At 39.0% G+C, this 16,425-nt stretch overlaps 1 protein-coding gene across 12 annotated transcripts in view; it reads right to left on the bottom strand.

Moving 5' to 3' along the window:
• Window positions 1-687: 687 nt before the first annotated feature.
• LOC139708761 (F-BAR domain only protein 2-like) overlaps window positions 688-16,425 on the bottom strand; it is a 155,712-nt gene continuing 139,974 nt past the window's right edge. For 10 of the 12 annotated variants that reach the window (XM_071620696.1, XM_071620702.1, XM_071620706.1 and 7 more), the window contains 7 exons: window positions 14,322-14,485; window positions 13,428-13,633; window positions 10,356-10,511; window positions 9,369-9,501; window positions 8,358-8,560; window positions 5,521-5,741; window positions 688-1,645 (listed from right to left, as the gene is read on the bottom strand). In XM_071620696.1, coding sequence (XP_071476797.1) covers window positions 1,623-1,645; window positions 5,521-5,741; window positions 8,358-8,560; window positions 9,369-9,501; window positions 10,356-10,511; window positions 13,428-13,633; window positions 14,322-14,485 — 1,106 coding nt within the window. In that variant the 3' untranslated portion in view covers window positions 688-1,622. Of the gene's footprint in view, window positions 1,646-5,520; window positions 5,742-8,357; window positions 8,561-9,368; window positions 9,502-10,355; window positions 10,512-13,427; window positions 13,634-14,321; window positions 14,489-16,425 lie in introns of all 12 variants that reach the window. The other 2 variants (XM_071620701.1, XM_071620708.1) reach the window with 1 other exon arrangement.

Genomic DNA, 16,425 nt, shown 5'->3' with positions numbered 1-16,425 from the left:
ACTTACAGACAATATTCATTGCTTGATTTGGTGCCAGATAAAATGCAGTTTGTTTAATAGAAAAATAAAATGATACCAGTTACATTTGACAAAAATTTAAAACAGGTGTGTCTGGCATTAAAAAGATTGGATTAGAAAGCAGATGAAAGCAGCAAATGACAGAAGTAAAACACCTTGCAATGTGAAAAATTGAGACGGGAAGAGGAAAAAAAAAAAGAAAAGAAAATAAAAGCAAAGGGAAAAATAGTACACAGAGACAGAACCACTTGCACAATTTCAGGCCACCCTCATATAACAATGAGACCTGGGTTTTACTCATCTTTTACATCAGCGAATACAAATTTAGAGATAGCGTAAAGACATAACGCTCTGTGTATACAATATAATAGGCAGTAGGTAATGATTTGCAACTCACAACATTTGGGAACACTGCAAATATCAATTCTGAGAATGAGCAGAGTTAAGACGACATATTTGGTTGAAATCCAAATACAGTGGAGCTGACCAGAAACTGGACATGCATGGACAGCAGTGGTGACCATCAATATCGTGATACACTCAGGGGGCAGTTCTTACATGTCTACCACCAAAACCAGCTATCCCTTTCTGAACAAGTGCATATACAAATGTTTATGCTGCATTCTGGCAATTAAGACGGTCATTAATTCTATGTGTGTATGTTGTGTGTGTGTGTGAGTGATATTTTTGCTGTATATGCTTTTGTTTTAATGGTCTTATTGATTGTATTTTGGTGACCTCATTCAAGATGAATGTTATGTTACATTGTTGCGGAAATCAAATCAAGATTATTGAAAAACAAAGTATCTGTGTATATGTGTGGGTGTGTATTTCTCTCTTTTTTTTCTCAGCAATAGTGGTGAATATTGACGTGGACTAAATTGTCTTCTACTGGCGTGATGGAGAGAAATCAGAAGATGTTGTTCATCTTTCTTCCCCTCTTTCTTTCCCTCGTTCCATCTTTCTCAGAGAGAATCCTTTGTAATGCCAGAGACTCGCTGACCCACAGATCCTTGAAAACACTTTCAAACAGCGTGCAGTGCCACAGGATACAGTCATTGCGTGTGATCAAGATCTGATGAACGTTACTCCCTGACTGCAGCTTGTACAGCCCACTCTACTCACAACTAGTGGAAACAACCCTTAAACACTACACACTCTACCATGGAGGCAGTTTGCACGGCTAATTTGTCTCCAGTTCCTCTCATGCTGGAGTCTCGTCTCAATTGCTGTTCTTACAATTCACTTTTCTCGTCACAGCTGAATAATAATAATAATTTCTAAAAATGCCCCAAATAAAGGGCTCTTCTGAGCGCATTCCTTCACGGCGCCCTCTGTGGTTTCTGAGTTCATAAAGTGTCTCCATAGGCCCATCATGGAGGCATCAGTCCAGGTCACATGATGTCTGTCACATGATCCTCCTCCATGGTCACCTGACACACCATTGCTGAATCATAAAAGGGCCCTGCAGTCACATGATGCCAGCAAGACTGGATATACATATTATATTACATTCTTGCTGTGATGGCTCCGTAGCCTTCAGTGTAAGTACCTATATAGAACGTGCTTGGCTATCCCTCTCCCACTCTCTACTCAGCCGGCTGTTAGCTCTCCGACAGGTACTTCCCTGCAGAAACATAAAACAAGAAATTTGGAACATATGGGTAATGTCAGATATAAACCAAGAAGGATGTGAGATAAAGACAGAGAAAGCATGTATTAGAGAAAGGAAAAGAAAGAGAGAGAGATGTGCATACACAGATACAAAGATAGATACGTGTATATACATAGATAAATGAAAAATATATTGAAATATATGAAAATATGCACATACAGAATAAATTAATAGATAAGAACATAGATAGATAGAGAGGAATAAATATAAAGCGAAGACAGAGAAAGCAGAACATATGTGACCGTGCACCTCAAAACGAACATAAAGTCGCACACACTGATTTTGCGTGAGGACTGAAAATAAGTGAAATGGGTCAACCTAGCCGAACTTGACTTTTTCATATTTTCTGAAAGAGCGGGTCTTCTTTTACATTATGCTAAAATTTGGCATCATAAAACGGGCAGGAAAGTGTGTTTTTTTAGCAGTTTATCTCGAACATTTTCGGTAGAATAGTGTGATTAGGTGTGTCTTTAGAATCCCTTTTTCATTTCTGAAAAACCTTGTCCACACTCTTCACTTTCAACTCTAATAACTTTTGAAAGGATGGCGCTACTGCTTTGAAAGTTGGCATTAATTATGGACAGAATGTGTTAATGAGGCATGCTTAATTTCAGTTTAATCTGATAATCCCTTCATTGTTGTTACTCTGGTGGTTTACTTCCTGTTTTTTGTCCCATTCATCGCACAGCCAGCATGGTTTGGCAAAGATTAAGCGCTTGAATAGACACTGTACTTCAGAGCCTCTTTTCTCAGTTCACACTTTTTCTGAGTTTATATATATATATAACACAGTGCTTATATAGCGCATATCACTACCGTGGTGTCTCTATGCGCTTTAAGGAGAGGGATGAAGTAGAAAGAAGAAATGCAGTGTACGATATGTGTACCATAAATGCAGAACCAAACTCATTCATAATACTTTTTGAACAGAAATGTCTTGAGAGCAGTTTTAAACTTTAACACTGTGGGAGCTTCTTTTATATAACACGGAACAGCGTTCCACAGTGTGGGAGCAGCATGGGCAAAAGATCGCTCACCATAAAACTTTGTTGTGATAATAGGACATTGGAGAAAATTTTTCTGAGTTGATCTTAAATTACGAGAGGGAGCGTACCTGACCAAGAACTTACTGAGATATTCTGGTGCCATTGAATGGCGGCACTGATAAGTCAGTAACACTATCTTGAAAACTATACGTGACTGAACAGGAAGCCAATGGAGCTGTTTCAAAATAGGGGTTATGTGAGAATTCTTCTTTGTGCGGGTGATCAATCTTGCAGCTGCATTATGAATTGCCTGGAGTTTATGTAACTGTGAGTCAGAGATATTATACAACAAACTGTTACAATAGTCTAAATGACATATAACAAAAGCCTGAACAAGCTTCTTAGTGGTCTTAACATCCAAAAACTGACGAACTTTTCCAAGCTTATATAAAGCGAAGGATGCTGATTTACATTTCTCTGAAACAAATTTGTCCATGACCATATTCTGATCGAATATCACACCAAGGTTTTTGGCTGTTTTACCAGGTACAATGGAAGTACTGTCAATCTTTATAGCAGGAAGTTCCATTCTTCTGCGAAATCGAGATGTAAGGTGTAAGATCTCAGTTTTTTCATCATTCAGTTTAAGACCATTTTGGATTGACCATAGTTTAATCTCTTTGATACAACATTCTACTCGAGAGATTGCATCCTGCATGTTACAAGGTTGAAATGAAATGTATATCTGAGTATCATCAGCATAACACATCCCTGACATTCGGTTGGACATGATAATATCGTGTAAAGGAGAAGAATACATGGTAAACAACATTGGGCCAACCACAGAGCCCTGGGGGACACCGATATCTAATACATGAGCAGAGGATTCTAACTGTCTGCCTTCTCTGCTTCAAGTATGATTCAAACCATTTATAAGTAAGAGATGTGATACCAAACTTGTGTTGCAGCCTTTGTGCTTTCTTTCCAATATTTAGATAAGTTAGGAGAGTCCATTTGATTTGAGTTATACAAATGTACATCATTTTAAAGCTTAAAGTCTGCTTTTTAAGAATATGGTCTTAACTAAAATTCATATCTGGCGAGTTTTTGTTTGTTTTGAGGTGCAGGGTCACATATATGCACGGAAAGAGAGAAGAAAGAAAAGAGCTGTAATATACCAAAGTGATATAATGACCCAAGTATGAAACTTAGGAAAACTCTTCAAAAAACTTGATAAAAAGAGAGAGAGAAAGAGAATGGGGCGAATCAAAGGGAAAATATAACATCACAACAAAGAGAGGAGACACTGAGACAATAATAGAACAAAGAAGAAGAATCAGAGTGCCAGAAAGAGGTTAACAAGAGAATAAAGATGAAACCTAAAGCAGATGTTTTTACGCACGACTGCCATCAAGTATGATATAGATTGGCCTGACAGATGTTGAAAGGGTTTCTTCTAAGCATCAACCACAAACAACGTCACCTCAAGGGTGACTTTATTTGGGATAATTACCAGTACATCTGCCACTTCATGAACTACAAGATTCCCTGTCTTACATAACAACATCTGACTCCAGAAATCTTTGTATGGTTTCTTCCAATTTATGAGCGGCAACAAAATTATCTGAAGGTTGGCTTTGTGTGGTGCAAAAACAGCGTGACTTTAACAAGACACAAGATTCCATGTTCCACATAACAACATCTGATTAATTACTGGCAGAGAGTACCTGAACCAGTAAAATGCCATGCACGCACAACCATGATTACAGCTCTGATGATTCAGGCACCCTTGAAAGTCTACACATATCATCTACACAAAGAGAAAGATAAAGAGAACGGAAGCGCCATCCCCCACCCCCGCTTTAACAAAACAAAAGTAAAAAATGCAAAATAATCACCTTGTGGAGGCGCTCTTCTAGTTTTTACTTGAGCCCTACATGCACAGTGTTTTGGCCTACTCTACGAAATACAGAACATATATAGGGCTGACTACATACAGTTGTTGCTCTGTCATGGAATGTCACACGCCATTACTACTCAATAAAAAGGAGAATAAATTGCTGCTTCGGTTTGCATGGTTCGTGCCGATACCTTGACAATTACTGCAAAAAGCTGTCATTCTTGCAAGGGTTTAATTTTTCGGAAGTCCGTGAGTCATTTTGGGGCTACAAATTTAACAACACTTGAAAAATATCCCACCTGGGTCCTGTTTCATAAAAAGTTGATATGATAGCAACTCTTGCTGGGATGGCAAATGTCATTGCAACAACAAGAACCCAGCTTCCTGATTGGCTGTTGCTATGGGAAGTTGCCATTCCAGCAAGAGTTGCTATCCTAACATCTTTTATGAAATGGGGCCCTGATCTCAATCGCATTATGTATCCTTGTGCACTCAGTTGTAAGTACATTTATAGTACAGTGGCGGGGCGAACAGATCTATGATAGCCTCGGAGTCAAATCACAAAAACAACGTCTTGGGAAAATGTCTGTGACCTCCACATTTGCGAAAATATCTGTTGGCGAAAATAACAGCTTTTACAGTACAGCAGAAGTACAGTCAGAAGAGGACATTCACCAACACTGCAGGAAATCTTTCCACTAACCATGGGGACTACTGTAAAACAAGATATTTTCGCGGCACGAAATTTTCACGAACTGGAGCCGACGGCCTTTTTCGCAGCATGAAATTTTTGCGAGTTGCCTTTATCATTCAATGCATATAGTGTAGACAAGAACTTTCGCGTGCATTTTAATTTCGCGAATCTTGGCTCTCGCGAAATTAAAATGCATGCGAACATTCCTCGTTTTACAGTAATTGAATGCACCGAAATTCAGCCTCACCTGTACAGAACCTCTTTTTGACCAGAGACAGTCGGTAGGAGGTGTTGAGAAGGTCGATGTCCACGCCGGAGAGAGTGGCGCCCTCACTGCTGAACTGGACAGCCAGCGTGGCCGGCTTGCTGGGCCCCTCGGCCAGCTCGAACCTGGCCCGCAGGGACCCCGACTCGCTGGTGGGTGAAATCTCTCCAAGCTTCCATAACACACGCTTGCTCTCCGATGACCTGGATAGAAAGACAAGGAGCATATTAAACATTGCTTGCTTTTACTGAGGGTACTACAGAGGGTCCTACAAAATAAAACAAAATTTCCTCGTATTTTCCTATATGTAGGAAAAATGGAATCATAAAACATATGGTGAAGACATGAGCAGAACACAAATAATTCTGAAATGCGCTACATAAAAACTAATTATTATCATTATCATTATTATTGCGCTATCATTCTCTCGTACATGTATATTTGAATAATCAAAGAGTACATAACATCTCATTTAACCTTTTCTATGCCAATGAGTCAAAGGTGCACAAATTTCACACACTACATTTGTATACCTATGGACAATGAATTAATGTGGCAAGCAGAGGCTTAAGTACATTGCATATGTACAGTTCGACCTCGATTATCCAGCCTCCTGTTATCCGGAAATCTCTATTATCCGGACGCATTCACGCAGTGAAGGACTTTTTTTTTCATTCAAAAATTGAGGAAAAAACAGTGACTTTAAACTCAATTCAAATTTCTACAAAACTCACACGATTTACCTACAATATTCCCAACAGAACTAACATAAATTCACACCACATTATCATCGTAAAAGTAAGCAGTCATCACCACCGTTGCGGGGTACGCTACCTAGCTGCCAGTGCACAGAGACAGCAGCTTGGACGGCAGCTATATACATTAACATTGTGTCTCCCATATCCGGCCAATTCACTTATCTGGATGAGCGCCGGTCCCAACATGGCCGGATAATCGAGGTCGAACTGTACATACTTACATACATATATGCACATACATGTATTAAACATGCATACACACAAATAAATGGTGCTCACTTTTTAACATTCCCTTAACACTCTTAAGATTGAATCCTGCCTTATACAATGTAGAAATTTATTTAAAAAGAAAATAGAAAGAAGGGCATAACTCTTGACCATGCAAGCTGCCCCCTCCCAACTTTCATATAATTTCACAAACAGAAAGAAGAGAAAAAGAACAAGGCCGTCCTAGTCGAGGCCAGGAGAATTTTTATGTATCTATTCAAATGGCTTCCTGTGATCACAGTCTAGAGAGCCTGCAGTGAGGTCACTACTCACGTCACAGATATACATCTTCACCATGGTCTACATGATAAGACTTGTTTGTTACGAGATGTTGTCCTTAAAGAAGAAGCCCCCTCAAAATAAAATATATATACAAAAAAAAAAACATTTTGTGGAGGAAGTCATTGCAAAAGAGTGAAGCACTGGTTGCTACTAAACTTGTGTGGAAAATTTGATAATCTGTTCAAAGGACATGAATTTCCACATGTTTTGGTTTATTCCATGTCCTGCTCTTTCCAGATTGGGAACTTTCCAACAATTTGTGATGTCACAATTACAGAATAATATAAATAGTGTTTGATAAAATGAATTTTTCTTGTTCAAAGAAAAAAATAAATCTCTCTTGTTTATATAATGTGAGGATTTGAAAAGTTCCTTCACATTTTCTTATACAGTATGTATTTTTCTTTTCATCATACTTGTTTTCATCTATGTGCCTGTTTTAATAAGTTTAATGTTTATCCTGCAAAACTTCTTACTTTCAGGAACTTTTTAGGCATAGGTAAAATCCTGTGTAATACACATTACAATACACTGACATCAAGATAAATTGTCAATTTTACTGCTTTCTTACACCCTGGGGTTTCTGAAAGATGCTGAACTTTTTTAACAGAGGATAAAAATTCAAGAAATGTTTTTGTTTCTCTCAGCAAGAACCTGTACACCTTTGAAATGATATATTGCAAAATCATCAGAAGATGAAATGTGACCTGCCACAAGAAAAGGATCCTCAAGTCACTGACGGCTGAGCCGAGAAAATTGAGTTTGAAGTCAGATCATTAAGATCGTTCAAAACGATCGGATTTCTGTTTTTGGCATAATTTTGTAGTCTAATGTATCGTCTTTCATCTGTCGAAATTAGAAACTAAATGATCAAAGGAAAGGCAAGCTATTACATTTTTCTGCGCCGTGATTTTCTGACTTTCAATGGAAGAAAAACATGTCTGAAGATTTGGATTTAGCGCCGCAGATAAGACTCTGCCCCTAGCAACGAGGAAGTGATCTTATTGTTCAGTGCGTGGCACTCTGGTTACTGATTGGTCGTGTGTAGATCGTTGGCGCTAAGCTTGAATGAACATCGCGGAGGTTGCTATGAGCAGACCTTCTATTGTCAAGCGGTAAAAAGTGTCTTACCTTCCCTTCATGACGATTGCGTCGGAGAGAAAACTTTGAAGACGGTTTTCTCAAAACGCTGATTTCCTAGACCACTCGACATGGTCTCATAAAATCACCAATATCTCTGCAACCGAGCACTTTTATGAGTTGTGTTATATACAAAATTGAAAAAGAGAATAAAGGAATAATATCATGTCATTTTCAGAAAATCGTCCTCCCGATTTTCGTATTCTTTTGTTGTAGCAGGTCACAAATTTGCTGAGAGTTTGGAAGACTTGCAAACAATTCTAAAACGATGGTCATGAGGTTGCTTGACATTGATCAAGTCCTGGAATCAACGCTTTGCTGCAGCCATGCTGAACTCATCAATCAAACCAGGGTGTGGCAGTCAGCACTCACCATGTGGCCGCTGGCTTGGACTGCATGACGGTCACTCCGCCGTCCACGGGCACGATGAGGGATACGCCGGTCAGCGACTTGGCCTTGTCCATGGCCGAGGCATTGTAGGCGTAGTCCACTCTAAGGTCAGTCGTCGTGGCCTCACACTTCCAGTAGCTGGAGAGGTGGAGGGGCGTCGACTTACCCTCCGCCTCTGCCTTAACCTATAACAGATAAAAGGAGAGACTGTGATCATGATGGCATTGAGAATCAAATAAATTCAGAGATCTCTCAAAAGGCTCCTCCAAGAGAGGGCAATTCTATCAACCTTTTTGTTTTTCTCTGTCTCACTTTAAAAACACAATTGTTACATTGGTTTTAATATCCTGGAGAAGCCACGACAGGTCAGTGGCCACTGCTTCTTCCTCCACACTTAGAAGTTTTCTAACATCATCATCATATGTAGAAAACACACACATGCATTCTGTGTGTTTTATATACTATTTTCACACATCACCTTATTCAAATTGTGGAAATAAATATAATGGTAAAAAAAATGAATGAACCCTCCTCCCCTCCTCAATTAAAAAAAAAATGTTCTGCGACCCCTGACTAGAAATGCAAGAATAGCTAAACAGGAATCGAAGGCTGCCTATAAATTCAACATACTGTATACGCCATCTATTTTGCGGGGATTTTACTTTCGCGAGTCGGTGCTGTTTGTGAATATGAGTAACAACACGCCAAAAATATCAACTCTGATTCCCGCATGAATGAGACATGCACATGTTTATGAACTGCCACGCAGCACATAAATACATGCACAAGATGCAAATTAGCATCTGCACTCCATGATCATCAATCTAACCACTCATGAAATCATCAGGAAATCCTCATAGGTAAAATAAAAAGACTTGCTAGATATATGGCACATACAGTACCTGATAGTAAACTATAAAGGGAATCAACAATATAATGAGGTAAGCGTTATTGGACACGTCGGTGAAAATCCAAACCGACGTGGGCGGTTACCTGATATTTGAGGATATCGACATTGAAGTAGGAGGCAGCTGCATTCTTCTCCACTTGGTGTTTGAGTAAGGTGACTAGGTTGGACATGTTAAAGATATACGCTGTACTCTCTGGTGTAGACTGTGTGGCATCACTGAAGAGAGCAGAACAGAATTTGATACATGAGCAGATAGTTGACATTGTATAATTGTTTTTTTCTTCAAATCTTTTCTTTCGCAACAATTCTTTGGTAAGCAGAACAAGACTCAATTTGGATCAGTCAAACAAATTAGAATAAGAATATTCATACAATAAAAATATATGAATGGGGATTGCAAAAAAAAAAAATTGTTTCATGAGAATTTGACAGAACACAATCAAAGATACATATGAACCTTTGTCATCAATGTAACAGAATATACTAAGAAAAAAAAGGCCAGAATTCATAAATCTATTCATCAAAGTAAACCTTCAAATGGCATCTCTTCCTGTTCTTTTAGCCTGTACATTACACCCAGTGATTTTACATCATGATGTATGCATCACATGTCTACGTACCCACAGAAGATGTCAGGAAATAAGCTCAAATGGTTCTTCATTAAATTTAGTACTATGCACATTTGTCATATTAGGGAATGGACAATGCATGGACACAGTGCTCCTGTTTAAAGGGGAAGGGGACACAGTAACCATTCTAACAAAATTTTGTTACAATGAAGTAAATATTCAAGTCCAAAAATCATCATCTATATAATGTTTACATATTCCATTTGTTTAGTTATAACAAAATTTTGATATTATGAAAAAAAAACAAAACCTGCCAGTCCCATGGACTTCGTAATGACAGGAGTTGCCAATACATAAATGTACGTATTTAACATCAATTGGAGGATTACATACAGAGAACATGTTCCTGACAGTCTCTCTTAAAATACCATTTAATTCCAAGAGTGTGCCAAAAGGCCTGAATTATGCATCAGGTGTGTGAACACGCTGCTAATCATTTACCTGGTAATGAGCTGTTTGTTGGGTAACACCTGTTCTAACCGACTGGTGTTTTTGACTTTGAAGGCAAGCATGGGAGGTTGGGGGTTAGAGGTCAGGGCCTGGATGATACCCGCTGGGAAGGACAGCATCAGGTCACCGGTGATCTTGACCATACATCTGAGACGGAGAGACAGAACGAGTGACAGATCGTTAACCCTCTCCCAGTGAGAGTCTGAAACTCCCTTTAGACTTTACATGAGACTTTCTATCACATTTCTGCATACAAAGGGAGGGTATAGTTTTGGTTGAGATGGGTTTCAGGTTTCCAACATTTTTTCCATGAAGATAATGAGAAACCTCTCATGAAATTTGGAAGAGCATAAAATTTTATTAAAGAGGAATGCAAAATCTATTTGAAGAAAATGGGTTTTTTAATGGCTGAGATATCCAACACAAAGCAATCCTAATAAAAGGTGGGATCCACCTTTTACTAGGATTGCTTTTTTTTACTTTGATTTTGGATATCTCAGCTATGTCATAACCGCTTTTCATCACAAACAAACTTTGATTTCCTCTTAGAATTGTATGCTCTTTTACATTTCCTAAAGTGGTTTCTACGTATCACGCAAAAAATTAAAAGTTGAATCCTCATCTCAATTAATACTATACAATCCCTTTAACCAACTGATCAGACTAGTTTAAAGCATTGTTTCAGAATGCAATCTCTACTTATCGCAACAGATGGAGAAAAAAAAGACCCCTTTAACGACATAAATAAACACTGATTATTCAGTGTTTTAATAGTAGCCAAGATAGAAGTCATGGGCATAGATACTCAGGCTGGATTCAGACCAACGACCACCTGACTGCTAGATAGAGATCATATCCACTAGACTACCGAGCTTCTGCCCAATAGCCAGTGATGGTTATGATCCCTTATAGCAGTGGGTACTGCAATTTTTATTCAAATCAAAGATTCTTGTGTATAACTGTTTTCATTGCAACTCATCTATTGCAACCCAGAGGATAGTAGTGAGTTGATGACATTAGTGAGTCAATGACATATTCACCTCAGCAAATTTGCTAATGAGGCTGCAACCAATACCATTATTTAGTAGGGGAACACACATAAAACTTTCCCATTTCACATGTTTCTTATTTAAAGGACAAGTTCACCTTCATATACATAAGGATTGAGAGAATGCAGCAATATTAGTAGAACACATCAGTGAAAGTTTGAGGAAAATTGGACAATCCGTTCAAAAGTTACGAATATTTTAAGTATCTGCGCAGTCACTGCTGGAAGAGAAGACTTCTACAGTGTATGATGTCACATGCGTACAACTATATAAGGAAAATAAAAAGTGAATTTCACAAAACTTTACTTTTTGAATAAAGTGCACAGTTCTTCGACTTGCTACTGACGTATGTTAAGGGTAATATTATTCCCCCTGCCTTCTAAAAGAGAGAAGTCGAGTGTTCTTTTGTTATGGGAGAAAAATGGAAATATGTTGAATTTTCTTTACTCTTTCTTTATATCGTTGTACTCATGTGACATCACAAGCTATAGTAGTCTTTTCATCCAGCTGTGACTGAGCAGAAACTTCGAAAATTCATAACTTTTTAATGGATTGTCCGATTTTGCTCAAACTCTCACTGATGTGTTCTACTAATATTGCTGCATTCACTCAACCCACATGTTTATGAAGGTGAACTTGTGTCCTTTAATGTCCTTGCCCTCCCCCCCCCCCCTAAAAAAAACCCAAACTAGAAATGTCGCTAAGGCGACTGGTATGCCTCCGCCATAATGCATGATTCTCCTAATAGGTCTATAGTACATGTAGACAATGTGTGATTACATTTTCACAAAATTGGCAAAATATTAAAATGACAAGTTTGTCACAAATATGTTGAATATTCACCTTCCTTGACCTACATTTGTAGGTTTAATTGGATGAATAGGAGAGCATGTATTTGGGGATTTAAGGACTTTAACTTGACTTTGACCCATTCATAAGTTTATAATGCATTGAGTAATTTTCAAGGTATGGAGAAAAAGTGCAATTTCTGTATTGAAAAGTTCATTGTTACCATTTTCATCTGGCCTTTGACCCTAAAATTCATAGGATAATCACTGTCAGGCACAACATGCATAAATATGTAGTAAGTTTCAAGATAACTTGAGCCACTTCTGAGATATGGCGGAAAAAGTTAGTTCAGCACTTTCCCTTGATCTTTGACCTTTTGACCTTTGAGGCAAAAAAAAAAAGAAGAAAAAAGAAAGTTTCAAGAGAATCTCTATTAGGTTATACATGCATACACCAAGTGTTAAAAAAAAAAAAGATAATCCTGCTGGCATTGCATAAATATGAGGGAAATAGTAAAATTTCGAAGTGCTGCCCTTGACCTTTGACCCCTGACCTTTGACCCATAACCCTAAATTCTCTAGATAATCACTGCCAGTCAGTACATGTATATATACTATGTTCCATGAAGATACCTTGAACAATTTCCAAGATACGGAGAAAAAAAGTGAAGTTTTAATATTTCTACTTGACCTTTTGACCTTTGACCTTTGACCTCATGACCCCAAACTTTCACCAGAGAATCTTAATTGGGTAATACATGTATACACTACGTTTCAAGAAAATATCTTCAAGCATTGCATAGTTATGGTGGAAATAGTGAAATTTCACGTATTTGACCTTGACCTTTTGACCTTTGACCTTGAGCATGTGCACCCAAAAGTTGATAGGCACAACTTCACCCCCTAATACACATACATGCCAAGTTTCATTAGGATACCTCAAAAGGTTTGTTAGTTAAGCTGTCCACAAAATTCATTACGGACGGAAGGACGGACGGACGGAAAGACGGACGGACGGACGGACGGACGGACGGACGGACAACCCGAAAACATAATGCCTCCGGCACCACTTCGTGGCGGAGGCATAAAAACAAAACTGTTGGACTGCTTTAATGTCTTTTTGAAAGACAACTTGCACACTGGAGGAAACTGCACTTCAAATACAGAGAAGCGAAGTGCTGATGACTTGTTGCACAGATTCTCTCCCTCCAGGTAGCTATACTCACTTGGACTGGTCGTTGCCCTTGAAGTAGGCGTTGACGGACTCGGTGAAGGCCGCTGCTATGGGTATCGTGTCACTCATCCCCAGGGTGAGGGGGCTGGGCCCCCTGGACCCGCCCACCACGGTGGTGGCGTTGAACGGAGTCAGACCCGAGAGGGAGGAGTTACTGTCCTGCCTCGGGAGGTTGTGGCCCTCTCCCAGCGGAGGAGACTGGATGAGGAGGGTAACCATGGCAACACAGGAGAAGATATCTTTAAAACTTGGATGCCCTACCAGTTTGAGATGTTCATCATATTGCTAATGGTACTAGAATATCAACCTCTTGTGAAACCACAAAGTTCATTATTTGAAGTATTTCACTGATGGAATTTGTTTTCTATTAGGGCTTTAGTTGCCATGGATGAACCCATTCATATTTTGTTCCCCCCCCCCCCACCTCCTTCTGGAAGCTAGGAGTAGACTTTCATTATCTTCCTCTCCCAATTGTCCTTGAAAGATTAAAAGTCTGTAAACAGCCCGTCATCGTGTCAGAATCTCTCCATTCCTGTGTCAACTTTTTGACCGTTGTATTTTACTGAAGAATATTTCCTATAATTCTGACTGGGTATTAAAATCACAATATTTTCTCCCCCCCCCCCCCCCCCAAAAAAAAAAAAAAAAAAAAAAACATCTCACATCACCATGTAACATACAAAAGATTCCTTTTCATCATTCTTAATTATTCATGACTAAAATTACACAACTGAGAGCATGAAAAAATTATGCCCTGTCATCCACCAACTTCCAACAAAACTCTTCCTGGAAAGATGCCTATGCTGCACAGTGCAAAATGATGCAGTTCCTAGGCAAATCATCACCCTGCAAACAAATGATGCGGTTACTACGGCAACCCACTGACCTGCATTCCGCTCTGGGGTCTGGACGAGGGTCTGGCGGGGAGGGTGGGGATGTTCCCCGATGACGCTGCTGCCGCTGCAAACGTGCTGCCTATACTGTGCCTCTGTTTGGCCGGGAGGGCGGGGGGCAGCGAATCGCTCAGCGTCGTCGGACTCTGAAGTAGGTCTACTGGGAGTCGATGAAGGTGTGCATGAAGGGCGGAGGGTGGGAGAGTAGGTGGGGGAGAGATAAGAAAAAAATAATCATAAAATCTGAACACTTAGGCATCAGGAACACAACATCTGATTTCAAATTGTGCATCGTATTGCAAACACACACTGATCAGAGTTATAAAATATCTGGCCTGTAAACATCAACATACTATTAAAAACCAGGGAGATTCCAAACAACATTCAGGGAGATACATGTACTTCTGTGTTACACTACATGCAACTCAGGAGGTGAAATAACAATTCAGGGAGAATGTTATCATTTCTTGTCAGAATATGGGGAGAGATAACGAATTGTTCATGGAGCTTTCTGCAGAATCAAGGAGACTTGGCTGGTCTGGAATATATGTACAGGTGACTGGTAGAACTGATAACATTCAAACCAAGCAATAACAAAAGGGATGAGGTAGACTTTGTGGGGGGGGGGGGGGGGGGGTAAAGGGCAAAAACATGATTACAAACATGTACATTTTGGGAGGTTGGGGAAAAAACCAGCATTAGCCTTGGACAAAACATAATATGCTATGCTACATATCTGGCACAGCATTATCTAATACATGGAAACCTCAAAAGACTATGGCATGAACTGTATATTTATACTAGACATCACATGCCACAATAACAACTGCGTACAAATCATAGCAATGTGTGTAAATCTCACAATTAGAACAATGTGTGTATATTGCTAGGTACTGCACTACTGCAAACTTGGGAAACATTCTATGTATAGACACAATATTGATCAGTCACTAGGGAACACATACTACACATGCAGGTTTGTTTGTTGGTCTGGTTTTATTTTCTGTAGCACATAAATTGCACATTTTGGTCCAACAAACTGTACATTTATGTTGAAGTAAACAGGGAAGGTAAAAGTGAAAAGTTTAGAAAAAATCTGTAAGGCAAAGGCATCAGAGCAATATATAGGTGCACTACACAGGTAATGTTACATCACATTTAAATAACTGCCATTTCCTCACGAGTTAGATTCCAGACATACAGATATTTTGCAATAGGTACCATAACACATTCAGTATTCATCCACCTTTCAACCACCAGTTCACATGAAGAAAAAATAGGCATGCATGCATCTTCAAAATGTTTGCTTTTTCTTTTGTTATTTTTCTGTATGTGTGTGCATAGCCTTCTGTGCATAATGTTTTGTGAAAGATAGCTGAAACTGTAGAGAAAAGACAGCCATTGGTATCACATGGACAGCAGGACAAGTGAGAAAAATAATGCACATATTTTCACACCATTAAATATACAATGTACATTCTTGTGCATACAGGAGCCTGCAGCATTTTGTATTTAGTGGGACTATACTGCATGTGAAAGCCTTTTCAACTGGAATAAGAATGTGTGAGGATGAACTGGAAGATAAAATCAGGACACACACAAAATACTGAGACATCCTACTATGACAGAAATGTAAATGTGAAGTACAATGTCAGTATTGATGGATAGAAAGGGGGGGGGAGGAGGAGGGGGGGGGGGGGGAATGAAATGTTGACTGACAGATCAACATATTTGCAAACAGTTTCAGGTTTTAAGGATCACCAGCCAAGAGACAGCAAAGATTTGTTAGTGTCAAAATCACACATTAATCCAACAAAAACCACTACTATCTCTCTCAAAATTTAAGTGTAAAGAAATGGCATTCTTCACAATACAATATCTGAAATCTAATGAAGATATTACATCATGTAAACTCCACATCCAGAGTAATGTTTTTAAGAATCATATGAAACAGCCACCACAAACCTGTATGGTCTTTTTAAAAAAAAGAAAAAAAAGGTACATTTCAGTATAGTTAACAACAATGAGTGCAAAAGACTATATTTGTTTCCTTCTATTTCTTTTTAGTCAGCATTTTCAGTAAGTTTGCTTGTTTCT

The sequence above is a fragment of the Diadema antillarum genome, unplaced genomic scaffold (genome assembly GCF_040938485.1).
Source record: "Diadema antillarum isolate AM-2024a unplaced genomic scaffold, OU_Dant_1.0 seq00001371_RagTag, whole genome shotgun sequence".
NCBI lineage: Eukaryota > Metazoa > Echinodermata > Echinoidea > Diadematoida > Diadematidae > Diadema > Diadema antillarum.
Note: the sequence above shows the minus strand (reverse complement) of the source record. Positions and strands in the feature narration are given on the sequence as shown.